The 27,212-nt window shown below is 39.3% G+C and overlaps 1 protein-coding gene and 1 long non-coding RNA gene across 3 annotated transcripts in view; both read right to left on the bottom strand.

Moving 5' to 3' along the window:
- LOC114140832 (inactive dipeptidyl peptidase 10-like) overlaps window positions 1–27,212 on the bottom strand; it is a 58,879-nt gene that overhangs the window by 29,941 nt on the left and 1,726 nt on the right. Inside the window, exons 1-3 of one of the 2 annotated variants that reach the window (XM_028011084.1) lie at window positions 8,049–8,225; window positions 1,004–1,118; window positions 808–903 (exon numbers count right to left, since the gene is read on the bottom strand). In XM_028011084.1, the coding sequence (XP_027866885.1) occupies window positions 808–903; window positions 1,004–1,118; window positions 8,049–8,105 (268 nt within the window). In that variant the 5' untranslated portion in view covers window positions 8,106–8,225. Of the gene's footprint in view, window positions 1–807; window positions 904–1,003; window positions 1,119–8,048; window positions 8,226–27,212 lie in introns of those variants that run through there. The other variant, XM_028011085.1, reaches the window with a different exon arrangement.
- On the bottom strand, window positions 19,419–25,549 carry LOC114140833 (uncharacterized). The gene is made up of 3 exons (XR_003594700.1): window positions 25,539–25,549; window positions 23,993–23,998; window positions 19,419–19,540 (listed from the first exon to the last, which is right to left on the bottom strand). It is a non-coding gene; the product is annotated as an uncharacterized LOC114140833 (long non-coding RNA).

The raw sequence follows: 27,212 nt of genomic DNA, 5'->3' as shown, positions 1-27,212 counted from the left end.
AATGTACACAAACCTTTGTCAATGTTCCGCAAATCTCAAAAAGAACAACAATTTTGCAGTTGTGGCGTTTCGATTTAATAAGAAACACAATTGAATTCACATGTGAATACGTTTGTTCATGTCATCATCCTCCGACCACTTCCTGTCACCGTCACCTTCGTGGTTTGTGCTAGTGGCAACATCCAGATGTTGATCATGTGACTTGTGCGATTAGGAAAAAGTGCTTCCATTGCGGTTTTGCGAAATAAAACAATTACAATACGGGAAAAAAGAAACATCTCATCTTAGCACCGAAAAACAGGAGTTTTGTCGGAATTGGTGTGTTTCCATTGAGCGAATTTATGTTTGAAATGTCAAATTTTGCAATTATATTGTCTATAGAGATGAAGCTACTAACTATCGTAGCTCCAATTGATGTTTGAGAACCTCAAAAAGTAGTAGATTCCCAGACAGAACCAATAATTAGAGATATTTGCCATTACCAAATTTTTTTTACACCTTTACACTTAATTGCAAAATTAACAGCAACATAACTTTCTGGTTTAAACTTGTAATTTTGTTGTTTATATTAAAATTTGAGGCTTATAAATAAATACTTCAATTATGTAGAGATAAAATCTCCAGGGTCATTTGGAACGAAGGAAAATATTTTTTTTTAAAAGGCAAAATCGACTTAAAAAACACAGGAAGGCCAAGGTCTGCATCTGGAAAAAGCGAGAAAAACTACAGGAAGGTCCATCAGAACCACAACCGGGTCTAAATATTTTAATTCCAATTTTCAGAGTTGGCTTAAAGCCTAAAACTCACCACTGATCCACCTGGCTTCTGGGTCATGAATCTGGAACTCCGGTTTGAACAGATCCGCCACGGTCAGCTTGGACTTGCTGCTTTCTGGAGGCTCAGCTGGGAGGAAAACAAGACGCTGTGTTTCAGCTTTACATAAAAACACTTAACTGCTAACCAGGCACTGTAAATAATCGGAATAAAACGAATTTTAACGTACTGGGTGTGAGGACGACTACGGACAAGGTGATGAGCGAGCAGACCACCACTATAACCAGGAGAGAGATGGCGATGCCCTTCCAGTTCCTCTGTGGGGGGCTGACGTCCACAAACTCCTGCAAACCCAGTTAAAAAAAAATACAAATAAGAATCAGCAGAAAACTAATCTTTATGACAATGGCATCAAAACTCCAACGGTCAGAAACACCCATCTGTCTGGCTATGAGAGTTTTCTTCGTTTCCGGTTTATTAAACTTGAAGAGCTGTTGTGTTTAAATATCATTCTGTGAATAAATCAGTTATTTTATATAATTTACGGGAAAAAAAAAACTTCAGATGGAAGACCGGGTATTGCTTTGGAGCCATTTAGCCACAAGATAAAAGCAAATGCAGCGTAATCATCATGTCTAGACAAAAGATTGTCTACAGAAAGAGCTACTGTTTTTTTTTTTTTGCTTTAAATTATATAACCTAAGATTTTGTATGAATGCTTTCAGCTCTTATTTGAAGAAAAAAAAAGCCGTAGCAATCTTTCACAAGGAAGATTTAACCTGCAGTCACAACTCGTAAAAGAAAAAAAAAAGAGAAAGAAAAATGGACAAAAAGATGCAGGCTTCTGGTTTAACCTCACATTCCGAAGCAGAAACTGAGCGAAGACGTGTCAGGCGCGTTTGGCCGGGGGCCCTAACCGGCACCTGACACACGGCCGTTTCTAAGAAACAGAGAGATGCCGAGGAAGGAAGTGAAGCTTCGTTCAAACTGGAAAAAAATGCATCCCAGAGTGAATTTTTCTTACATTAGAAAAGAAAAAGAAAGGCATCAGAAAAACGTGCCTCAACAACAGCTGAAATCCAACTGCAAAGAAATGAATTTCCTGTTAATATAATCATGACTGGACATAATTTAGGGATATTTTATAATTTAAAAAAAAACAAAGAAAACACTCAATTCCTTACATTCTATTTCAGAATTATGACCAACTATGTAGTCCTACTGTGTAAAATACCCCCAAAATCTGTAAAAGTGTGTAGCTGTCACATGGCAAAATGTTAAGTATAAACTACATGTGGACTCTTACGTTTGTTTCAGGAACATCAAGAAAACAGCAGCACTTTTTTATTTTAAATTTTTTCCCTCAATAGGGAAAGAAATAGTGTCAAAATAGTCTGGAAGAGATATAATGGTGGTAAGATGAAAGGAATTCTCAAAAGTATGAGATAACAAATACAAATTTATCAAACTTGGTAATAAAGATGCAAAATGTCCAAATGCTTCCAAGTTTCATCAGGAAATAAAAATGAACATTTCTCCAACTGGATCAACGTCAAAGTAGTGTCGCACCGCATATCCACACAAACCCCTGATCCCGCTGGTCGGGCACGGTGGTGGAGGGCTCATGATGCGGGCTGAGCACTTTGTTGTAAATGAGTCAGCCGTGAACTCCTCTATTTAACAATCGCAGATTCAAATGTGACCCAAAAGCGTTCTCCGTTAACCGTGATAAAAAATACGTTTAGCTGTTTTACCTCTTCTAAATATGTCCCATTCCATACAATAAACAGGTCTCACCCAGTAGAGTGCACACCCAGTTAAATTAGCATCAAAATGAAAAGAAGGAAGTGAGGTTAGACCACAGCTGGCCGCCGCTCCAGCCGCAGACTGCACCCGGCCACCATTTCAGTACAAACAGCAGCTAACGCGACATTGGTTCTCAATTATCTTCTTTTTTTTTTCCATGCACCCCAGGATATATTTTTTTTATTGAAGTACTATGGAGAATCTAATCGTATTTATCTGTACAAACCCTCAGTACGAGTTTCTGCCACCAGTATTCTGCGTTTAGTCACCTGAGTTTCAAACCATTTTCATTTTAAATGACCTCATTTTATTATTTGATGACTTCCAAGTTCAGTTCTTGGAAAATCGATTTGTGACATTTAATTAAGACTGCTCAAAAAAAGAACAAAAACTTCAAATGATTCACTAAGACATGCACAGTCAGTCGGGTTCGACTGAGGTCTGAAATTGCAACATGATACGGCGTATCAAACGATCCCAACTAATTCAAAATCCTGTTGACCTCCTCGCCTGTGGTGGCGCTGCAGCAAGAACTGCTGACGGAAATGACACGAAAACATCCAAAGACGACTTCCTTAAGAAAGTGGAAACAAAAAAATGGAGTCGCCATTTTTCTTTTCTCCATCCGTTCTCCTCCGTCAGCTTTGTACTCCGGTGTACCTGTGTGTTGAAGAGGCCGGATGTCGATTAGTTTGAGCACTGATTGTGACTGGGGGCTTGTTTATCAGTCAAGCATGAACAGAGACACTAATACTTAAAAGTCCGACCATCCTACCAACACTCCACTGTTTGAGAAGTACTAATGTAAGGGGAAAAATCTGAGTAAAAGGATGGAAATTGAGGTCTAAAGTGATTATTTGATGACGGACGTCCTCATGCATTTAGAGTGATTTCGGAGTTGAGAGCAGAAGAATCACTCTTCCCCATGCCGAGGATAATTGAGGCTCTTCTAACAGCACTTGATGTTGCGACAATAGAACATCCCAATAATTGTTTTTTGTTTTATTTTTTGCCTTTTATTTCCATCTCTGAGAGCCTGGAGTCACAGTTGTAACCATGAACACCAGCTATTTTATTTAACATGTCAGGAAATACGACGTTTACGACCGAAAACAGGAATCCTGGTGGTGTTACAGGTGTTACTTGTGCGCTTGCAATTTGAGACAAAGGTGGGATTTCAATTGATGAAAGTGTTTTGCCTTTTTAAAAAACCAGTGGTCATTTTGTAGGCATGTGCTTTCTGCACTTATCGAGAAACGTATTCATTTGTAGTCATTTTTGTTTTTGTAGAAAACATATCGCAGTGGCGACTCTGTTGTTTTGCAGATTAAAATAATGCTTTTTAAGCACTGAAAATAGAAAAGTGAGGCAAAATGCTAGGTTGTTTTTTTTACCCCCCCAGACAGCTGGTTCTATATTACAGGCGAAATAGTGAGAGTGAGAACATTTCACAGCCTCAGGGCAGAAAGAATAAGGCACACTGCCTGAAAAAGAGGAAATGCAGGACCAAAAAAACTAACTAGCAGAAAGTCTGACATATGCAACGACCTTTCCGGGCAACTGATATGACATTGCTATTTCTTAATATTTTACGGTGTGCAACAGAACGCCAAGAGATTTGCAATGCCATTCGTGGGTACGTAAGTAAGTTTGGACAGTTGTAGTGGTTTTTCACTGTCATTCAGTCAGACTCTGAGTAAGGTCAGTTTGTTTCAGCGAAGGTAAATTCAGGAATAATAATAATAATAAATGTTCTATTCTGTTCTTAACACTCTGAGATTTACACACATTTCCTTCGCATTTGGTTGTTTCTCATCCACCTTGTCGCTTATTTGGCGGTATGCTTAGGATCATCGTCCATGATGCGGAAACCCATTTGTACCCAAGCCTTAACTTGCTTTCTGTTTTGTGATGTTGCTTCAGTATGCCCACATATTGGTTTTTCCACATAATGCCATCTGTTGCTGCAGTCTCCATACTTCACAGCTGGGATGCTGTCCTTTTATATACACAATGTTTTTAAGGTGTTGGGATTTTTATCTGTAGCTGCAGTTCCATTCACCATACAACTGCGTCATTTGACATTTCAAACATAAATTCACTCGACGGAAATGCGGCAATTTTGAAACGACTCGTTTGTCTATAAAAGGTTTTGGCGCTGCGATGAGGTGAACTTTTTTAGCGGTATAGAAATAGTTCTACCTCACAAAACTGCAAAAGAAACACTTGTTTCTCATCACACAAGTCACTTGATCAACAACCGGATGTTGTCACTGCTGGAAACCACAAAGAAGAAAACAGGAAGTTGTTGGAGGATCATGACGCTGCAAGTTTTTTTTATGATTTATCGTGCCAAAAAACTTGTTCACATGGGATTTTATTTGTGTTTATTCAATCTGAACCGCGATTATGTAGTGGGTGGGGGGTTTTCACAATAGTGGAATATTTACAAAGTTTTGCGCACGTTTGTAGCGGAAACACAGCTAGTGAGAATTACAAGGAGTCATTCACCAGATTTTGGTTATATTTGCATTAAATATAACCCAATTCTGTTTAGAAGACACCTGAGTTTTAGATGTATATATTTAGCTGCAAATCTTTCACAATATCACTAAAATGATCACTTAGTCATTTTTGACATTGTAAGGAACAATTTGTTTTCAAAGAAACATTGTATGAAACGTTTTCAACATTGAAGTAGCTCTTTTTTTTCTGTTTTTTTTTAAACAAAGTACACCAGCAGAATCCACAACGTGAGGATAACGAGGCGCAGAGCAATCCGTATCACATGCGCAGCTGCCGAGGCGCACGGCGTTTAATCAATGAAGCAAGAGGAAGTGATTCCCACCGACACACTCGGCAGTCGGTGGAGTTTTTCTGGACACACTCGCTGAGCCGTCATCGACTCCTCTGTAAGCATTAATTCAACACCTCGGAGCTAATTCCCGCCGTGCTCCCCGTGCGCGCCATCAGACACGGTCCACTGCAAAAGAGTCCTCGTCGGCCTCGAGTCGGCGGAAAGCAAAGCAGGCGAGGAAGGCAAGTGTGATTGTCGGTGTTTTGGGGTGACTGCCGTGTGTGTGAGGACACAAAAACACAGCGAAGATTTAAACCTCGCCTCAAGATTGGATGGTGGGAAGCTGCAAACGGACAGAGGTGTTCCTAACTGGACTACAGAATAAATCAGCCATGGGTGTCTAGCTGAACAAAGCAGAGTGGCAGATTATTATCTGAGTAACTGTGACGACTAAAAGCAAATATAATGCAGATTGATGCTGCCAGCAGGGCTAGTCAAAACATTACCACGGCCCTGAGCACAATGTGATCTGGGGCCACCACTTCCTGTAAACACGGTGCTGTGTAGTGACCAAATATCTCTACTTTATTTCAACATTGAACCAGAAAGAAAACATATTTTGTTTCTAATGAAACCCCAAGTTTCATTTTGACATTTAACATCGTTATTACTAAGTGTGATGAATTTCTGTTTTATTATTTTATAGATTTAATAGATTGTTTTCTTAGTTTTGCCACCATTATGTCTCTTCTTGACAATTATGACAAGCAAGTTAAGTGCTTTTAATGGAAGAAACCGTTTTTTTTCCCCTTTGAGGACCAAGTAAAAAAAAAATTATACATTTATCTAGAATTTTGTTAGAATTTCCTAAATAAAAGCTGCAACTTAAATCTCCAACAATTGGGTCTAGTTAAATGTTCAGATTTAACAATACTGCTGCAAACTAGTGACAGGCTCCAGTTAGTTTCAAATAAAAGCTATTTCTTAAACCAACAACAACCTCTGACTAGTTTCAGAATTTACAGGTGTAACTATAAAGAATTTCAAAATAAAAGCTTCCACTTGACTCACAAGACTATATCTATTATCTATTAAAACAAAAAGCTACCGGGTTTAAGTTTAAGAACCAAAGCTATTACTCAGAAGTGAGACAATTGCTAGTTAGAGGTTTGAAATAGAAGTTATTTCTTCAAACTAACAACCACATCTGGTGAGTTTCAAAATAAACACGGCTGCTGTTGAGTGCCCCCTGCTGGTCTAGAGGACCTAAGATTTAACTGTAATAAAAGTGTAAGGAATAAGTATAATAAAAGGAAATTCAGTATTCTTTTTTCCCCCCATAAAAACAGCACAACTAATTTGAAACATTTCAAGAGTTTATTAGGAAAAGAAAATATGGAAACTTATACCTGTTTTATAAATCTAAAGATTGGGCAATAATTAAAAAATACAAATGATCTCATAATGTTTTCTGTAGTTTCATGGAGTCAGACTTTCTTTAAAAAAAAAAAAAAACCTGCATCATTCTCACTAAAACTGAATAAATGTTGACTTGGAGGACAGAACTAAAACTCAATATTTGCTTTTGGAATAAAAGGCAGGAAGCCATTTGGCAAAACAAGTGGGAAGAAACACACAAAAGTAAGTCAAATTCTAAAAGAAGAGAGTATATTTATGAATGAAGACTAAACAAATAAAGGTATGTAAAAGCATTTATATTCACCTATCATATTGTCACATTCCCAAAATAATGACCTAAGTCGTTATTTCCCATAAATGATTTTTTTCCCTTCTTTTTCTTTTTTTTGCTTTAATCATTTTATGAATGCAATAAGAAGGGGGGTAATTTATTTATTTACTTTGACCATTACTTTATTCAAAATGATGTACATATATTAAAAAGGATGTACTATTTTCTCCCCACTTACAAATCATAGTACCTGTCTATGTACTTATAAAATAAAAGAATGATACTGCAAAATAAGCTGAAATTGAGCACAAAGTCACAAACCAATTTTCAAAAGCTGAAAGTCATGAACAAACACAAACAGGAGCTAAACTGAAGCTTTAAGCAGTGAGCAAGTAAGTGAGAAACACCTCAAAGATCACAAGTCAACTGCAGTAAACTGACAGTCACAATAATACCAAACAGTAACACCAAGAAAATACCTTTTTTCTTCTTCTCCTGCCTGTCTAGAATAACTCATTTTTTCTTTGAACCTGTTGAAGATACCGTTGACAGCAATATTCCTAAAATCTCATTCTGGTTGAGCTTTGTAGGAGGCTGATAGCTGTGTGCTGACAGACTTTAAGGCTTCGCAGCTCGCAGACAGATCCTCCTGTGAGATAGAAAACGACTGGGTGTGATGCAGCAGCTGCAGCTTTCACCTGGGATTTTAAAACTGTCAATATCCAATCCCAACTCCACTCGTGGAAGTGGAGAACACTCTTTCTAAACGCATGGTGTTGCATATTAAAATCCTACATTTAGAGAATACGCGTATTTTTTTGTATTTGTCAAATATGTAGTGATTTATAAACCTGTAGAATGCTCATAAATAATCTAACTGACCCCATAGTGTTGGGGTATCAATGCTCTAAGGTGACTGCTGTAACGCCTGTCTGAACGTGTGTTTTTCATAAAAAACAAAGCGGGTATCAGTGGCTCTACCTCGTCCTGTTGAGAGTCCTTCGGCTTTTTCCTGACCGGATCTTTAGACGCCGTCATTTCTCCCGCTGCTTCTGTCTCAATCCGCAGCCTCAATTCAGCCGTTCTCCCGGTGATAATAACATTCAGAAACCCCGTCGGAGCGATTATTAAGCAGCGGGGCGTCAAGTTCTTGCTCTGCAACAGCGACTGCATCCGGTTTGAGCTTCACAATAAAAGCTGTGGAATACGCGTGAGCGACCACATCTTGCGGTAATTTTTTATTTTTTTTTTAATACAAAGCACTGCCTGAAACCGGCGACATACGTTATCGCAAAATACAACCTGCAAGTATATCTGGTTACGGTTTCAAAGTAAAATCACAATTATATCGGCGGAAATGTGAAAATATTTGAGGCGCTTCGAAACCGACTTAAAGCAGCGTTCGCCTGCCAGAGCTTGAATATGAAGTTAAAGAGCATTATTTAAATATTATTTATCATTTATCTGTCATTATTTAAATGAGAAAGCTTTCTCATTATACCGACATTCAAAATACTTTAAAACAAGAAATCTGAGATTTTAAAAACTCGTTATAGCAGTTTTAAAATTAAAGCCAAAATAGTAAAATGAGGTAGGAACAGGAAAACTGAATGGAGAGAATCAACGAGTCCCTTCATGCCTCGTTGAAGGGGCATCTGTGGACTATCTGTGATCAGCATATTTTTATCTCGTTAAAACGAGAAACTTTATCGTCATAATGAATTATCACCTCATTAACATGAAACGAGATATAAAACTTTCTCGCTTTAACGAGTGCAAGTTTTATCATTTTAACCAGAGAGTTTTTCTTTATAAGAAGATTTTTAAAAAAAAAGAAACTCGTCTCGTTATAGTGAGAAATGTTCTTGTTTCAACGGGCTTTTCATGTCGTTATAACAAGAAAGCTCTTCCTTACCGCTCCTTATTTCCAAGCTCTGGAAATTAAATACTACATGCAAAAAAAAAAAAGAAAAAGGCAATGACTAAATTCAGTTTGTTTTAAATAAACCAGGCTGCTTGAAATCTTCTGATTTGGAATTTGTTGTGAAATATAATGTATGATCAATAATAGACAACTGTATCTGGTGGGCGTTTCAAAATAAGAGTCGGCATGCAAGCAACAACAGGACCTGGTTTGTTTCTATAAATTCTGAGAATTGATCTTGGGGATTATTACACCAACAAAAAGCCACCAGTTCAATTTAAACTACCAACCTTCATTCATCGCAGCTGTTTATTCTCTACCACTCAGACGGTCCTCTGGTATATTTCTTTGTAATCAACATTCTTGATAACTATAACATCCCCACAGAGAACTGCAGTCAGTCTGTGCGAAGACTTGTTATTTTTACCTCTGATGTCATGCCACTATTTCTACTGTATCACTTCAGGGACCAGGAGTCCTTCTGTGATATCTGCCGGTAAAGCATCTCATCTTCTAAACGATGGGATTACGTCTCTGCATGTCACCGGAGAAGGAACGGGTCCAAGACTCCGTCCGAAATCCCCCTGGACGACAATAAGGCGAGGCTGTGGAGCAGATCAGTGACCAGCTGGTCTTTACAGCTGCCAAGTGGCTGAATGCAAATAGATAGGTGTCACCGAGAATGCCCTGAAGGAAGAACGCAGACACTTCCCCAACACCCCATCTAAAAATAACGATTATAGCACGAAGGAAGGAAATGGAAAACCAGACAAATGAAGATGGGGGAGTCAATGGAGAACACAAAATATCCTGAGGGGGTTTTCTGTATCTGACAAGAAAATGACGTATTTCAGCTTCCGATGCCAACATGTACAAACATTTTTTAAATTTTAGGATTCCACACAGTGCACCATGAATTTATGGGTAGAAAGATTTACAGAACCCACCAGATCTGACACTTCATGCCCTTCTATTACCTTTGAAATTTCTTTTTAGATCAGTCAAAAGAATCTCTCATCCTGCATAAAAAAGAATACTAAGTCTTCAAAATATTCAATATTTTTATGACCTTGCCTGTTATGATCAAAAGAAGTCTTCTTCTGCCTATGAAGACCTGTCTCTTACGTGAATGATCTTATTTTGATCTTGAGATAAAACCCAAAAGCCAACCAGTAAGGTTATTCTACTCTCCCGTTGTGTAGCCTGATGATTGATCGGGTTGCACAAAGAAAACGTAGTTCACCGTCTGCTCTCATTCACAGGCATACTTATCTTTATTAAATATGTGTAACAATATTGAGTGTCTTTTGCACACATCAGACAGTCTCTCCTGGAAATGAAATCTAGCAGGTTCAGTTTTTCCAGACATGACCGATCGTGACGGGGACATTCCATCGATTAGCTGATGTCAAGGCCAGGTTTGGCTGTCAGACGAGGTATGAAAGAGTGATACAAGGAGGAAAATTCTTGGACAGCAGGAGTAATTAATCCACCCAAACAGAATGATTTAGAGTGGTGTAGTCTAACCTCAGACACAGAAGGACCTTTAAAACTCAAAGACTGACTTTACTGACCTAGCATTACGAACGATAACACAAACAACATACAGTAAGTCTTCCTGGGCAGGAACTTGAACCAACAACCTTCTTGCAAACAGTGCTGCCCGCACTTGTAAATAGTTGTTGCCAACATCTGATCTTTGTCAGCAAAGCAAGACAAAATGAAGTCAGAACTTTTGTTAACATACAAATTTCACTTATGCAAGTACTTCTGTCGTGGAAAATGCTTTTGCTTTTGTAAAACAAGCTCGTTTAAATTAAGTTTCTACCTCTTTCTTAAAACAGAATACTCTGATCTCATGAATAACAATTGCCTTGAGTGAGAAGAAACCACATTCTCTAAATAACTTGGTTATAAATATGAGTGTTTGAGGTCGGTCTGGCAGAACAGCTCCGTCTTCAGAATCTCATTGCTCTCACTTGCTGGAATTCCCAATAAACTGTTTGAAATGGTCATACTTTGATAATTTTCTTATTTTGATGTGGCCTGACGTTTTTTTTTTTCATAACACTTCCCACTTGGAAAAAAATTCTCTTACCAGTCTGAATTTTGTTGAACAGCTGAACTCTGTTTATTAGCGACGGAATTCACCTCTCTATTCACACAGCCCAAACTTCACAACCAATGCATGCGTACCGTCTTGGCGTCTACCAGTTTTGTGTTGCCCAGCATTATGCTAGAAATGAAACAGTGTGAGCCACCAACAAACATGCCACTAATGACACAAGCAGGCAGAAAAAGCAGGAAGACAAGGGAACGAGAAAAGGATAAAATAGCTAGCTTAAACTTTAACCTGAGCGGTTGTGGCGCTACGCCTAAGTAGACCGCGGCAAATGTCACGGTCGGACAGTGGGGAAGTGACGAGGGTGTTCCGTCAACTCTTAAGTTCCCAAAACCAGGGGGGGGAATACAACTTGTAAAATTGTTGGACCACGCATACAGTAAAAGTTAACAAGTTGAAAATAGATGCTACTAAAAATACAAGCTACTTTATTGCCACCTACTGGACTAGGAGTGTAAATTTACTCAAACTTTGCTCAACATGAGTGCTTCCATAGGAAGTAACCTTTTTCTGCAACCCAGATGAGTCTTGAAAGCGAATGAGCAGCATAGTCAGATGAAGAGAGAGAATGTAAAGACGCTTCAAAAATTCAGGAGAATGAAAGCAAACAGCAACAGAAAGTGAAGGTGATAGAAGAAGAAAGAAAGGAAAAAAGTGTAGGAGGCAAAGATCCTCAAAGCTTATGTTGGACTTTCTTCCTTTCGCCATTAAATATTCAACAGACGGAATAAGAAACCAGATGGAAATGATCTCTATCTCTCTTTCGATGACCTTTCCTGGTGATTTGGAAGTTCACCGCATCCCAAAGGCGCCCGATCCCCCAGCAGCCGTCGCACCAAAAGCTTTACTGTCGCATCTTTGCTTCAGCCGTTATTGCGCAGCTCCGTGTTCTCGTCGATGCATATTGCTGCAACTTTCATTAATCTGCTTTACAAGCTGCAAAACAGAACATTTTAGGTTATCGCCGCTACATGTTGCTTTTCTTATTAAGAGCTTCATAGCCTCCTGATGTGCAACTTTCAAACCTTCAGTGCCTATTTGCCTTGAAGTCTGGACTTTTAAGAAAGAGCTCTACTTAAAACCAAAGAAACATCAATGGCATACATAAGATAGAAACACAGAACTTATAGGAGCTGCTGTCTAACCAAAGCTGATTTACACCTGGGCATGAGGTGAAGGCAATTAACCTGCTGTCTGGGTGGAAACCCACAGGGCTCTGATCTTGGACCCACTGAGTACTGTTTTGGTGATAAGGAAGCTGGTTAATTAACTCAAAAGATTCTTGGCCTTCCAGTCCTTTTCTGAGGATGTGAAGACTTTGCTGGCTACTGAGGGGTTTGCTTTGATTTATTTGAAAGATGGAAGAAGAAAAAAGCTTAGCTGTTTAAGCACAAAATATTATAAGTGTAGGAATAAAAATGAGTCCTAAAATATATTTCACTTTGTGACTTTTTCTTTTTTTAGTTTTTCTTTGGTTAAGATGCACTAAAAGACCTCCGAAAGTCTTATTTCTGTGTAAAGCATCAATAAATATGTAACGTATGTATGATTTTGAATATTTTAGGTAATTCACATAATTGCGTATGAATGCGTTGACATTTTTTCTTCAAGTTGCAATCAGAAACTTCATTATATCTTAGTGGGATTGTATGTGCTGGACCAACGCAAAGTAGATTTTATAAGATACAGATCTTCCTCTAGAAGTATTCATACCTATTTTAAAGCTTCTTTGTTCCAACTCAAATGAAGATAACACACCATGAGGGGGAGTGTAGATCAAAACAGAAGTGAGGCACTTTTTTTTTAATTTATGCACAGAGATTACATAATATTACCGCTCAAATTTGGTTACAATTTTTTATTTTTTTTTCCTTTTCAGAACATCAGGAAAAGCCTACATAAAATAATTGTTCCCTCTCTCTTCTATAGACAGTTGAGCTTTTAGTATATTTTGCTTATTTACAATTTAAACCATCAAAAAATAAATTTTTAGTTTCTTGCATTGATTAACTGAAGCAAAACTATTCCAGTAATGGAATAAATAGCTGCTGTTTGGGTGATGAAGCGGAACCTTAACCTTGGGAAAAAGTGGGTCAGTGTTGATTTATTGACCCATTAACTGGTCTGAGGCTCTGCTGGGCTAATCACAAGGGGAGACAATTAACTGAAGGCAAAATCATCTGCAATTTTCACATTCAAACAAAGTCTCCTTCCTTCAGTACCCAGCTCTAACTGCAGGAGTCTTCTTTTTTTTTACACCTGTATTAAGGAAACACAAATATCAGCACTACCGGCAAAAAGCTCAGTCAAATTCCAAATCTTAGTCTCAACTTTCAGGCATAAAGAATGAGGGGAGAAAATATGGAAATACAAGTGTTTTTTTCATACTCTAATGAAAACCACTCAAACTGAAATATGAAACACTTTATAATTCTTACATCACAAATGGCAGGCAACAAAATGCACTTCCAACCAATGATGCTTTACAGAGAAACCACTTAAAACTTTTCCACTTATTACTTGGTTAATGATGATTAATAAAATTAATAAATATTAGTGTTTGTAGATTTTTCTTCTGCCCTCTCCCTTCTTTCCTGCCGTCTTTGTCCTTGTATATATCCTTCCTTCCTGATGTCTGCCCCCCTTTTTTGTGTCCCACCAACCTTCCCTTCCATGCTTCAGTGATCCTTCCCTCATTTCCTTCCTCCTTGAGTCCTAAGATCCTCCGCTCGCATCTCAAACAAACACAGCCTGACACACTTTGAGTCCCAGAGGAAACTATTTCAGCTTTTTAGAGCTTCCCGCCTCCCTGAATGTAGTTAGTCCTGCTGGGAATTTCCAACGCAAAGGAGTCTTGAGAATGGTCTCAACACGTTTGTTGAATTCAAAACCAGCAATGCTTAATCGACTGGAGTTGACGTGTACAAAATGTTGTAAGCACGCACGATGCTGTAAGTGAAACAGTAGAACCACCGTAAAATCTCACCTCTATAAACCTGAGCTCTTGGTCCATGGTTTATCCTGAAATCCAGACAGATCACCGCCTCCTGTCACCTGATTCCACGTAACTTTGCCCAAAAGTGCCTGGTGTTCTTTCCACTTGAGTCCAACCGAAGACGGACTTCTGACTTTTGTCTTTTGTCTTGTTCTTGCCAAAAGGACGTGTGTCTTTTGGTCTTCAGGATAAACAGAAGCTTAGCACACACGTGTGTGCACCAAAAAAAAAAATGGTGTCATTCACACGTAAAATCAGTCAACCCAGTTTCACTTGACATCAGTCTGATAGACTAATCTGTGTCAAGGCGATTATGGTTGGCATTGTAGTAAATTAACTTCCTTTTCTGTGCTAAAAGGCAACAGAGGAGTTCAGGTACAGCTGTTTATTGCTTTTGCTTTTCCATATTTTGTTTTGTAACAGCACAACTGTCGACACATACTACAACTCCAGGTACAGTGAAATTAGGACATTGTGGAAAACGTAAAAACAGAGTTTGAAGATTCTGTTTCCGACCTAAATTCATTTGAATTATCTACAAAGACCAGATGTTTAATGTTTTTTTGTGGTTTTGCAAATATCCACTCATTTTGGGATTTGATGCCTGCAACACGTTCCAAAAAAGTTGTGACAGACGCAACAAAAGACTAGGGGCAATTTAAGAGACCAGTTGAACTAACAGCCATGCTTTTTGGACTGTGGGAGGAAGCCAAAGAGAACATCAGAAAGTCCTGGACCAGAACCAGGACTAGCTTAAATAAGCTATTAGCTAATTTTCTTACTTATTAGCCATGTTTAGTATACCAAATGGAGTAAGTAAAGTACAGACAACATGCTAGTGATGCCCCACATGCTACTGACAGCATTCATGTTAACATTAGCATTTTGGCTAATTTCAGCTGATACACTTACTTTAACATACTCAATGGTGCAAGTCCATGTTTTTCAGCATCAGAACGCTGGGTCCAAACCGACGGGCACACTTTAGCAGGCCCCGGTTAAATTTCTTCAGGAATTTTCTAGTTCTCAATTCTGCCACAGGATGGAGCGGTTTCCCCCACTGGGTGAAAAATTCATAAAAAGCTGAATATTATAGGGGCGTGTTGAGGTGGCGCAGGGGGTTAGCACGCCCCACGTTTGGAGGCCTTGGTCCTCGACGCGGACGTCGTTGGTTCGACTCCCGGTCCCGACGACCTTTGCCGCATGTCTTCCCCCCTCTCCTCACCCTCCTTCCTGTCTGCCTACTGTCTAAAAAATACGAGCCACTAGCGCCGCAAAAACTAGCAAAAAATCAGCGAAAGGATTTTCCAGAGCATTGCGAGAGATGCATTCCACTTTGCTTCTGGACTGAATTTGATTGCACTTCTCGACTACCCGGAAGGACACACAGTAATTGTGAAAAAATTCAAACGCCACTTGGAGAATCCTGTTCCTACAAGGAAATGTTTACACCTACAAAAAGAAAGATAAAGACTTTTTTTCCTAATGAGGACTTGTATTCTCATGAAAATTGCATGAGTGAGGCTTATACTGAGGCAGTCATGGATCCGGAACAATTTTTGAGGGACGAGAACAAGATGGGATTCAAACTGGGAACCGAACATGAAAGGAGAAATATGGTGGAAAGAATTCTTTTGCAACTGATTTACAAGTCTAGTTATAGATCTACTGTGGAGAGGATTCAGACAGAGCCAAGAACTTTTTAACAATGGACCAAACGTTGAGCCTCGCCCTGCTTCTGACTCAGGACCGGCCTCTGAGTCGGGACCGGCCTCTGAGTCGGGACCGGCCTCTGACTCGGGAACGGCATCTCAGTCGGGACCGGCCTCTGACTCGGGACCAGCATCTCAGTCGGAACCAGCCTCTGACTCGGGACCGGCCTCTCAGTCGTGGCTGGCCTCTGACTCGGGAACGGCATCTCAGTCGGGACCGGCCTCTGACTCGGGACCGGCATCTCAGTCGGGACCGGCCTCTGACTCGGGACCGGCATCTCAGTCGGTACTGGCCTCTGACTCGGGACCGGCCCCTGGCTCGGGACCGGCCTCTCAGTCGTGGCCGGCCTCTGACTCGGGACCGGCATCTCAGTCGTGGCCGGCCTCTGACTCGGGACCGGCATCTCAGTCGGGACCGGCCTCTGACTCGGGACCGGCCCCTGGCTCGGGACCGGCCTCTGAGTCTGGGCCGGCCTCTCAGTCGGGGCCAGCCTCTGACTCGGGGCCGGCACCTGACTAGGGACCGGCCCCTGGCTCGGGACTGGCCTCTGAGTCGGGACTGTCTGGAACTATCGTATGTACAAAGGCAAGTGTGGAAGTGGAAACAACATAAAGGTGGGTACTTGTAATTCTGTTTTGAAAAGTCACAAACCAGACAATCCTGAAAGAGAAGACAACACCAATGAAGACCCGACACGTGAACATCGGTGACACAATTTTGGAAGATCCTGAATCGATAGACATTGAGGACTATGACAGAAATGAAGACCCTACATTGGTGATACTGTTTTGGACGTTTTTGAGTCAGTAGACTAGGAAATAAATGAAGACTACACATATGAACATTGTGATCTAGTTTTGGAAGACATTTGGAAGACATTGAATCATCAAACCGGTCAGACTCAACAGAGCTCAACAGAGTACAGATCAGGAGAGCAAACATAGGATCCAGCACCTAACATAACACACAGGTGATCTTAAATAGACAGGGGAAACATTAGAGGACCAAAGGACAACTGAAACCAATAATGGGGTAAGAAAGAAGAAGAAAAATTAGAGAGAAAACTGAGCTGTACTGTAACAGAGAGAGTCTGGGACACGTGGAACCAGAACCACAACATGCTCTGTTGTGGAGATGATTCAGACATTCAGAGGCAAGAACCCTTTAACAGGGGACCGTCCTCCGAGTCAGGACCTGCCTTCGAGTCGGGACGGTCCGCCGAATTGGGCCCTTCATCGGAGTCGGGACTGGCCTCCAAGTCCCTCTGAATCGGGACCGTCATTCGAGTTGGCAACGTCCTCCGAGTCAGGACCGGTCTCTGAGTCCCTTCGAGTCAGGACCGGTCTCTGAGTTTGGAATGTCCTGAATCGGGACCGGCCTTCGAGTCTCTCTACCTTGGGCCATGCCTCTGAGTCGGGACCTGCCTCTGAATCGGGCCCTGATTCCAAGTCGGGCCTGTCCTCCGAGTCGGGACCTGCCTCTGAGTAATGACCGTCCTCCGAGTTGGGACCGGTTTCTGAGTTGGGACCGTCCTCCGAATCGGGACTGGACTCCAAGTCCCTCTGAGTCAGGACCGGCCTCCGAGTCTGGACCGGCCTCCGAGTCGGGACCGGCCTCCAAGTCCCTCTGAGTCGGGAGGAGTTGAAAAAGACAGAAATGTTCCCCTATTCCCTCTGATGAAAATCGGTGGGTGAATGAAATCCAAACTTTTTAAGGTTCCTGAGATGTCAACATTTGTTTGGAGGCATCGGTTAGCACAGTGGCTACAAAAAGCATGCCTCATGCAGCACGAAAAAAACCCAACGTCAAAAGCTCAAATTATTCCCAGGTGTTAAACAGCACAAAAGCTGTTAAACTGTCCAACTTCAAAATGGCCACTGCCTTGTGTCCTCCATCAGCCCTGAAACTTGATGATTGATTGCCATTAATAGGCAGGACCTAAAACATTCACTGTGAAACACAACAGACATTTTATATTGTAATTGGGGCCTGCCCATAGCAATCCATCAGGAGAGCAGTGACTGACTTGCGGAGAAATTCTTAACATCTTCTTCCGTCACTGTTAATGTGGCTCGTACCGCTGCGAGCCCACCCACAAAAGTGGTATCAAAACGTGCGGCTCGATGACGGGAGCCGCACGTCATCGAGCGTTATTATTTTTATTGGGATTCGGACTTACGATGGCGACGTAAAATGCGAAAAACGAGCAAAATTTCCAACTGCCGAAACGCAGAGTGTAACTGAAACCAACTGCTGCTCCATTAGAGTGAAAAATGAAGCGAATTTTTGACCCCAAAACAATTTTGAAATCGCCGTCCCACAAATATCGTCCGATTGGTATCAAACTCTGTCATGACATTGATACGAATGCCTGCTCCCGTAAAATGTTTTCGAAATTTCTCTAGGGCTTACGGCTTTCTGTCAAGGTGCTTCAGAGCAAAATCATGCGCCAGGGTAACTGACAAATCTCCCAGATTCACTTCCATGTATTACTGGAAAATTTCAGAGCTCTGCACACACCATCTTTCTCTCATCACTGCAGTTACTGTGAGTGAGCTACAAATATGAATCGCGGTACTATGGGAGACGACAAATAGTCCTCTCATACGCTTCAAACTGTTTTCGAATACGTCTCTTGGTTCCTGAATGGGAAGGAGTTGTTCAGGCTGCTTTTTCCATATAAACTGACTGGGTGTCTCACAAAGATAGAATTCTTTCTCCACCTCTCTGTCTCTCACACACACATGACAGTTAGCAAAGGATTGATAACCATAGCAACGGAACACAGGAGGCGATTGGCTGCTGGTTAGGACTACAAAAACGCATCACTGTAGTTCAAACTAACACTGTTAAAACAGAGGGCTGAGCTGCCATTTAGAACTGCTGGCTGTTTTGGCAGTAAATAACTGATTTAACCCAAACACTGTTAGACATTTTAATTAGTGTGGTCATTTAATATGAAGCTTATGTTTTTTTTTTCAAAATAAAAGCCTCAATATCCCCCTCAGGTTAATGCACCACCATAGACAGTGCAATAATATTAGCCTGCATAATATTTTTCTCTCAGGTTAGGGAACTGCCTTGCACAGCAAAGCAGTTCATTAGCATTAGAACTGCCTTGTTCTAGTGCTAATGAACTTCTTGTTTGCTTTCTCTTTTCATCATTTCATCAAATTTGTATTTTTAGTAGATCTGTTTACTAATTTCTGAATAATAAAAATTTGAGACAAGCAAATTTGAGAAAAGGGTGGTGAAGATAACGCAGGCTGGTTAATAGCTTATTTTACCTTAAATAAGCTATTAGCTATTTTCTTACTTATTAGCCATGTTTAATATACTGAGTGCAGTAAGTCAATTACAGACAACATTCTAATGATATCCCACATGCTATTGACAGCATTTAGAGAAAGATATGTTCGTCCTGCTTTGTTCAGAAAAACTAACTGCTTCAAACAGTTACAATTCTGTCTCTCTCTCTGTGTCTCACTCACATGACAGCTGAACTGCTCTTTAGAACTACAATGACTGAAGGTTAGAACTACAACATGGCGGAACACTCAGTGCCTACAAAAGAGGTCAGAGCTAAATGTAAGAACTACAACATGGCGGAACTGTCAGTTACTAAAGAGGAGGACTGAACTGGCCTTTAGAACTACTTGTGTTTTGGGCTTTTTATAACTGATTTAACCCAATCACTGTTACACATGGAATTAGTTTGGCTTACTGAAAATTTGAAAATTAAAAGCCTTGACCTTTTTTATATCAAGTAATTGCTATTTTGGGCTTTATGTGACTGGTTTAAACAAACCACTGTTAGACATTGGATTACTGTTTCCATTTAATAAGAAGCTTACGGTTTTTTTTCAAAATAAAAGCTTAAATATCCCCATCAGGCGGTGCAATAATATTAGCCTGCATTATCTTTTTTTTTTTATTTATTTATTTATTTCGAACAGACTTTAAAACAATCAAAAAGAAAATAAAATAAATAAATGGAATGAAACAACTTAAGAAATAAAATATGAAACAAATTATTATGCCCATGTGACATGCAAAATTTTTCTGTTCGAAAAGGAGCAGGTAGAAGATACATCTTATAATGTCCTGCCCCTTTCCTACTTGTCAATGTATTTACAATGAACTGTCATAACATCAAAAAGAAATTTTTTTCCATTTTTCCATCATGTATAACTATACAAAATTATTTTAAGTACTATTTATATCATCAATTACATTATAGCCTATTGGATATTAAACATCTTATACAGCATATTTTGAAATGAGCTCTGCTTTAATCAGCTTTTTAAATTGGTTTACATTTGTAATTTGTTTTAACTCATCATTCAATCCATTCCAGACATTTACTCCACACACAGATAAACAAAAACTCTTCCTTGTTGTTCTAATATGTTGTTTTTTAAAATATCCTTCACCTCTTAGATAATACCCACCCTCTCTGTCAGCAAACATTTCCTGTATACTGTGTGGAAGTTTTTGATGTCTGACCTTAAACATGAATTGTGTCGTTTTAAATGTTACCAGGTCCCAGAATTTCAGTATATTTGATTTAATAAATAACTGGTTTGTGTGTTCCCAGTATCCCACTTTATGTAATATTCGGATGGATTGTTTTTGTAAGAGGTATAATTGCTGTAAATTTGTTTTGTATGTATTCCCCCAGACTTCCACACAATATGTCAGGTGTGGTGCAATGAGTGTATTATATAGAATAAACAAAGATTTATAGTCTAGTACGAAGTTAATTCTTCTTATAACAGCAACACTCTTGGCTATTTTAGATTTTACTTGTCCGATGTGTGGTTTCCAGCTGAATTTATTATCTAATGTGACACCCAAGAATTTTATTTCATGTACTTCTTCTAAATTAACACTGTCAATTGATATTTTAATTGGATTATTTTCCTGTTTTTTATTGTTTCCGAATATCATAAATTTGGTTTTATCTAAATTTACAAATAATTTATTGTTTTTGAGCCAATGCTGTAATTTTTCTATTTCTGTGTTGATCACTTTAGAGAGTTGTTGAATGTTTTCTCCGGTACAGAAGATACTTGTATCATCTGCAAATATAATATATTTTATAAGATTTGATATTTTAACTATGTCATTTATATACAAAATGAACAATTTGGGTCCCAAAACTGATCCCTGCGGAACTCCACAGGTTATGTTGAGTACATCTGATTTCTGACCATCTAATTCTACAAATTGTTTCCTATCTCCAATGTAGCTCCTAATCTTTTTTCTCTCAGGTTAGGGAACTGCCTTGCACAGCAAGGCAGTTAGCATTAGCCTTTTAGCTTAAATAAGCTATTAGCAATTGTTCTTACTTATTAGCCATGTTTAGTATACTGAATGCAGTAAGTAAAGTACAGACAACATGCTAGTGATGACCCACATCCTTCACAGCATTCAAACTAACATTAGCATTTTTGCTAATTTTAGCTGATACACTTACTTTATCATACTGAATGGTGCAAGTCCATGTTAGTAAACATTCTTGTCATTCTGCTCATATGATTGCAGCTTTCTTTAGCATTGATGCTAATTTTTAGCATCAGAACGCTGGGTCCAAACCGACGGGCACTTTGGCAGGCCCCGGGTCAATTTCTTCAGGAATTTTCTAGTTGGGGTTATTTTGCTGCATCCTGGACCAACACAACCGCTGGTGATCAACTGAACAAGTGCAATGCGTAATCTTCTTCCTTTAGACAATCAAATGTTCAAACTGATAAAATGCAAATAATAATACCCAATCTGTATTGGAGGAGAGATGAACTGATTGCCTACAGTTTCAAAATGGCACAATCAGAGATCAGTGTGTGTAGTTATAGCAGGAAAATAATTTAACTCCGTTCAAAAAATACTTTCCTAATCCCAGATGGAACTTAATTGTTGTAACTCATGCTACTCAAGGCATCTCATCAAGGACAAAACTTTCTATGTTCTGACATGGTTGGGGAAAGTGTAAATGATGGGCATTAGCTGCAGAATTGCTCACAGAAATGCAATATAATGAACATTAAAAGCGCACCAGCCAGTTTTAGGTGTTGCGCATGAATCTAAATCCCTTAGAGACCGTCTTCTCAAACGTTATGTTCCAAAACAGACTCCAGGTTAAAATATGTTAGTGTTATTTGGACGGCTATGGTTTTAGGTAAGTTTGTAGTGCAGTTATGTACTACAAACATAACTGCACTTACTGTACATGTTAATTATAATCTAGGAAATATTTCATCAAATTTTATATTTTTCCAAACAACGAAGGAATCCCGGAAGTGAAATTTGATGCCTCATGTAAACTGAGGAATCTTAGGTTCTGGTAATCGATTTCTGCATTTTCCAAACTGAATAACTGTAGATTAAGAAAAACAAGAGGGAATATATACACTGAATCCATATTTCCTATGTTACGGCCTTATTCCAGATTGTAAATTGATTTCCTTACATTCTGTCCTTCTCACTTCTTGTCTCCTTTGTTTCTTCCTCCTTTCATCCTTTTTGTTTATCTCCTACCATTCATTTTCTTTCTTCGTCCATGGATGGATGGATGGACTTGGTCATCTTAATTTGCATAATCACCAGAGACTAAATGATTAGAAACATTCCATCCGTTCATCCTTTCATCAGGTCCGTCTCTGAAAGGTTCATGTGTCTTTGTGGTGTTTATCTTCAGTAGATGATGAGCTGCTACAGCTGCAAAGGTCAGACCAATATCACATCAAACTCTTCGGATCAGGAATGTGACGTCACACAGCTTAACTTGTGTGACGGCAGGAGAGAGTAAATGTTAGTAACATAGTGTTGGGTACATTCCCTGTATTTCCGCTCTGGTATGCAAACGCAGCCAGATCTCTCCTTGAATCTTCCGTATGCTACGTGTGCTGTTTAGCTATGCTGGCTGCCTCCCATCACTGTGCTGGGATGTACAGGCCCAGAGCAGCCTGCGGCCTGCAGCCTCCGTAGCAATGACCTTCATCTGGGCAATTGTGTTTGAGAGCCGCCTCTAACCTGAGATGATTCCTGAGGTGGTGCGTGGCGCCGAGTGGGCCACGCTGTGACTCACTGTAACAAAAATAAAACCGCGTCTGAGTAAACAAGCAGCCTGAGACTAGACCAGTGTGGACGCTTTCATCAGCAAACGCTAGAATGAAAAAAGATGAATGGGACACATTAGAGATTAAAGGCCTTTAGTTTCTATGTTTCATTGTTTTGGAAAGAAAACTGTTTTTGCTTTAATTTTAGGTCCTACTTGTATATATTTCATATCCACTTTGTTGATTTGACAGCAAATGAAAAGAAAAACACTTGTGCAATGCTGCCCTCTGGTGACAAAACCTAAACATAGCAATATACACAATGAAATATGTTACAATCTTTAATTGTTTGGTCTCTCAGTGTGCAAATTTACCAGGTACTAAATTATTAGAAACATTGTAGTTTTACATGTGCACCATTATTTCTATATCTCTTACATTATGATGAATGTATCAAAATGTAAATAAAAAATATATACTTTTTTGTACTCTGTTTTCTTCTTACATGTTAATCATAATCTAGGAAATATTTCATAAAATTGTATATTTTTCCAAACAACGAAGGAATCCCGGAAGTGAAATTTGATGCCTCATGTAAACTGAGGAATCTTAGGTTCTGGTAATCGATTTCTGCATTTTCCAAGCTGAATAACTGTAGATTAAGAAAAACAAGAGGGAATATATACACTAAATCCACATTTCCTATGTTACGGCCTTATTCCAGATTGTAAATTAATTTCCTTACATTCTGTCCTTTTCACTTCTTGTCTCCTTTGTTTCTTCCTCCTTTCATCCTTTTTTTATCTCCTACCATTCATTTTCTTTCTTATACCCTTATTTATTTATTTATTTATTTATGTGTCTTTCCTTTGTTTCTATCCTTTTCTTCTGTGTACTATCTCAATTATTTCGTCTCTTTGCTTATATCTGTTCTTCTTTCCTTGTTGCATTTAGCCCTTTGCTTGTATGCTTCCTTTATCCTTTTTTGCGTGCTTCCTGTCTTCTTCTTCTAGTTGTATTATTGCCGATTTCCAACTTGAGCTCGTTTCTCATAAATCTGCCCAAACGTTACCACCCTCCCTCAGTGAGCCGTTCACAGATTCCCTTGTTGACACCTTTCTTTGGTTTCTAGTGTTAAAATCACACGTTGCATCACATTGTTCGGAACTTGGTCAAAAAACTGTGTGAGATGACAAGTCACACGCAGTTTCTGACCAAGCATGCGTAAAAATGTACTTTTAAGATGCCTAGATAACAGCCTTGTTGCCTTTAAGTCAAATATCAGTTGAGTTTAATAAAGATAACAAAGATTTATTAGTCATTTCCCTCCATTTCTGATGCTAAGGACTTGTTTTCCTTCAATGCCCGTCTCCACGGTAACAGATGGTGTTGACAACGTGGGGTTAGTGTTAATATTCAGTGGCTGTGACGGTTGTTAGGCACAGCAGAGGTGGCTGAACCCCGGCAGGACGGCAATCTGCTCACTTTCGCCCGTCGTCAGAGTCTTATCAGAAAAAGATCAAACGTTGAGCCTGATGCTTCTCTTAATCACTCCTAAACCTCACTAACTTCTTGTATATGTTCTGTCCAAGTTGGTTCTCTAAGTCTGTTTCTGCCAAATCAACAAAGTTGTTGAATTCTGGTCCACGGGGACAACCTGCGGATCCAGGATTGGCGTAAATAAAAAAATATTACACTTTCACTCATTTTATGGTTAAAGGAATCTAAAAACTGCCGCAGAATCATAGCGACGCAACTTCTGGCCTCGGTAGGGAATTGGTCTTAAGCCAATAAGAAGTGTTGGATTCTTGTCTGCTTTTTTTTTTTATCACAGCTTTGATAAAAAGTGGCTACAAAGTGGAGTTTCTTACACTTTGCAGTAAGAAAGTGTAAGAAACTCAAATGAACCTCAGCAGGTGGACCAAATGTTCTGAATCTTTCCATTTATCCTGACATCTTCCTTTGTAGGTATTCAGCGTTCTTATCAAAGCTTTGAGCACAAGGACGTATTTTAAACATGTTTTTGTATACTCAAAAAATATTCTAAAGGAAGGACGTTGTCTATCGGACTCGGGCTCTCCAAATGAAAGAAACATTTCAGTGTCTTTTCATTCTTAAGAGATTCTTTTTCTCTTTTTTTTTCCCGACAACTGACTCACAGCGAATTCCATTGAACAAGCACACCCACTCCTCTGACCCTGAGCGAGTGGGATTTAACTGAGATATATATGATAAAAATGTCCCAGAATAACAAGTTACTTAGCAACAGCCGACATGATCATAGCAGCAACTGAGAATAAGGAAGCAGACGAGACTAATGGCGCAGAGAAGATGATAAACCTTTCTTTAGGTTTTATTGTAGCCCAGGCATTAACACAGACTAGCCCTAAACCCGATGTCTGCTCTGAACATGTTCGCTCTGCAACACTCGACGGACTGACATTCTTCCTTGCATAACTTCATTCTCTAATCAAAGCTCCCTTCTTCTGATATTATTATTATTTATTTTTAACTTTGCAAATACACAAAGTATTCACTTGTTTACTTACATATGCACATAAATGCATCTTATTCTTTATCCAGTAGATTTAATATGATGTCTGCCCCACTTTTTTGCTGTAACATTTTTATTCCCGTCTATGTTTTTGTTTCATTCCACCAATTGAAGTTGTGTGCGCTTAAGGGACTTTTTGACCATTAGCGAGGTCAGACACCGATGTTGGACAACAAGGCCAGTTTTGCTGTCTGCACTCTAATTAATCCATGAACTCAACTGTCTTTATGCTCTGGTATACATGTAACCAGATCTGTTCACCATTGTGCTGGTTATTAGTGAAGTATATGCCTGGGTGTCTTTCTGTTTATTCTGATGAGAATAGTAAACAACCACAATATACTGCTGCCCACTCAAAGTCCTATCGCGACCATGTCACACAACTTTTCTTATCAACAAAATGAACTGATAGTTTACTTTGTTGATCCCGAAGGAATCAATTGCTTCATTCCAAGATTTTATAGACTTTTACAGAAGTGACTGGATCAGCCGAATTTAATGGATGTGAACACTTCCAGCAATATAGACACGTCTCATGTTATTGTTTACATCCAGAAATTTCACATACGCTCAACGCTGGAGTGCAAAAAGACGATTCTTTTACTTGCTGCAGTAGAACAACTCAATTTAGTGCAATGCGCCTCATCTAAGGGAGAATTACACAGGAAAATCATTGTAGAATAACTCAAAACCACTTGTATTCTTTTTTCTCGCTGTGTCAGCAATGCTACACACAAACTTTGTTGCCATAGCAACTGACTAACCAGAGCTCTACTAGTGTATCAGAATTCAACACCAAAAAACACACAGAACAGGACATTCAATCTGTTACAGTATTATGTTTTCAGGCTTGATGTTTATTTTGCAATTATTAACAAGTGATCATCTGAACGTAGCAGTGGTTGATTAGCTCATTTAGAAACCTGCTCTACTAATGATCAGTCAGAGAGTTGTTTGAGTCGAATTTATTTTTTCAACTGAACCGAAACGCACCACATTCCACAGCATAGTTACATGTTAAAATTGTCAAAGTCAAGCTAGCATAGCTGACCTACTTCTCTCTCCCTCACTATAATTGTTTTTTTTAATTAAAGCTTTTTCCTGACCTGTGAAATGTGATATCCTTGGACATTGTTATCTAGTCGTCATAGTGTCAACAATTAGTAGCAAAGCACTGTCTTTCTTTTCCTTTTTTTAATATCATATTTACAATTTAGTGTGTTATGTTGACAACTGGACAGCTAAAACCAGTGGTACACATCATCGGTGAGCAGTTTTTTTGCGTGAGACGTCACGTAGCAAAATGTCTATAGTGGACATTTTTGTAGTCAATATTTAAAACTACAGGGAGCCAAAGGAAATACGTACAATTGGGACATCCAATGAACCACTGAAACAAGCAGCTACAGTAGGAAAGTTCAAATTAAAATCTTCCAAACATTATACAGCATGTAAACCTTGCATACACTATCCGAACCCACTTGTATCACAAGAACTACTCAGTAAAGTGACGTTTGTTTTTTTTTTAGAGGGTTTGGTTTTCCCTTATCAAGGCTCCCTTCTGTCAGATTACACTAGTCCGGATGAGGGACTGCAGCAGCACGCAGGATTAGACTTTGCCTCACTGTCAGTCCTCACTTCTTAAGGATCTGCTTACACTGAAAAACCGCTTTGCATAAACTGCAAGCTGCAGTAAAGCACTTTAGTTTGAAAGAGTTTTCTGTTGAGGTTTCTCTGCCTCAATGACAAAACATAAGGTCATTTTGCAGTTTAAAAATG

Source organism: Xiphophorus couchianus, chromosome 24, assembly GCF_001444195.1.
Source record: "Xiphophorus couchianus chromosome 24, X_couchianus-1.0, whole genome shotgun sequence".
Classification (NCBI taxonomy): Eukaryota; Metazoa; Chordata; class Actinopteri; order Cyprinodontiformes; family Poeciliidae; genus Xiphophorus; species Xiphophorus couchianus.
This window is presented reverse-complemented; position numbering and strand designations above follow the sequence as displayed.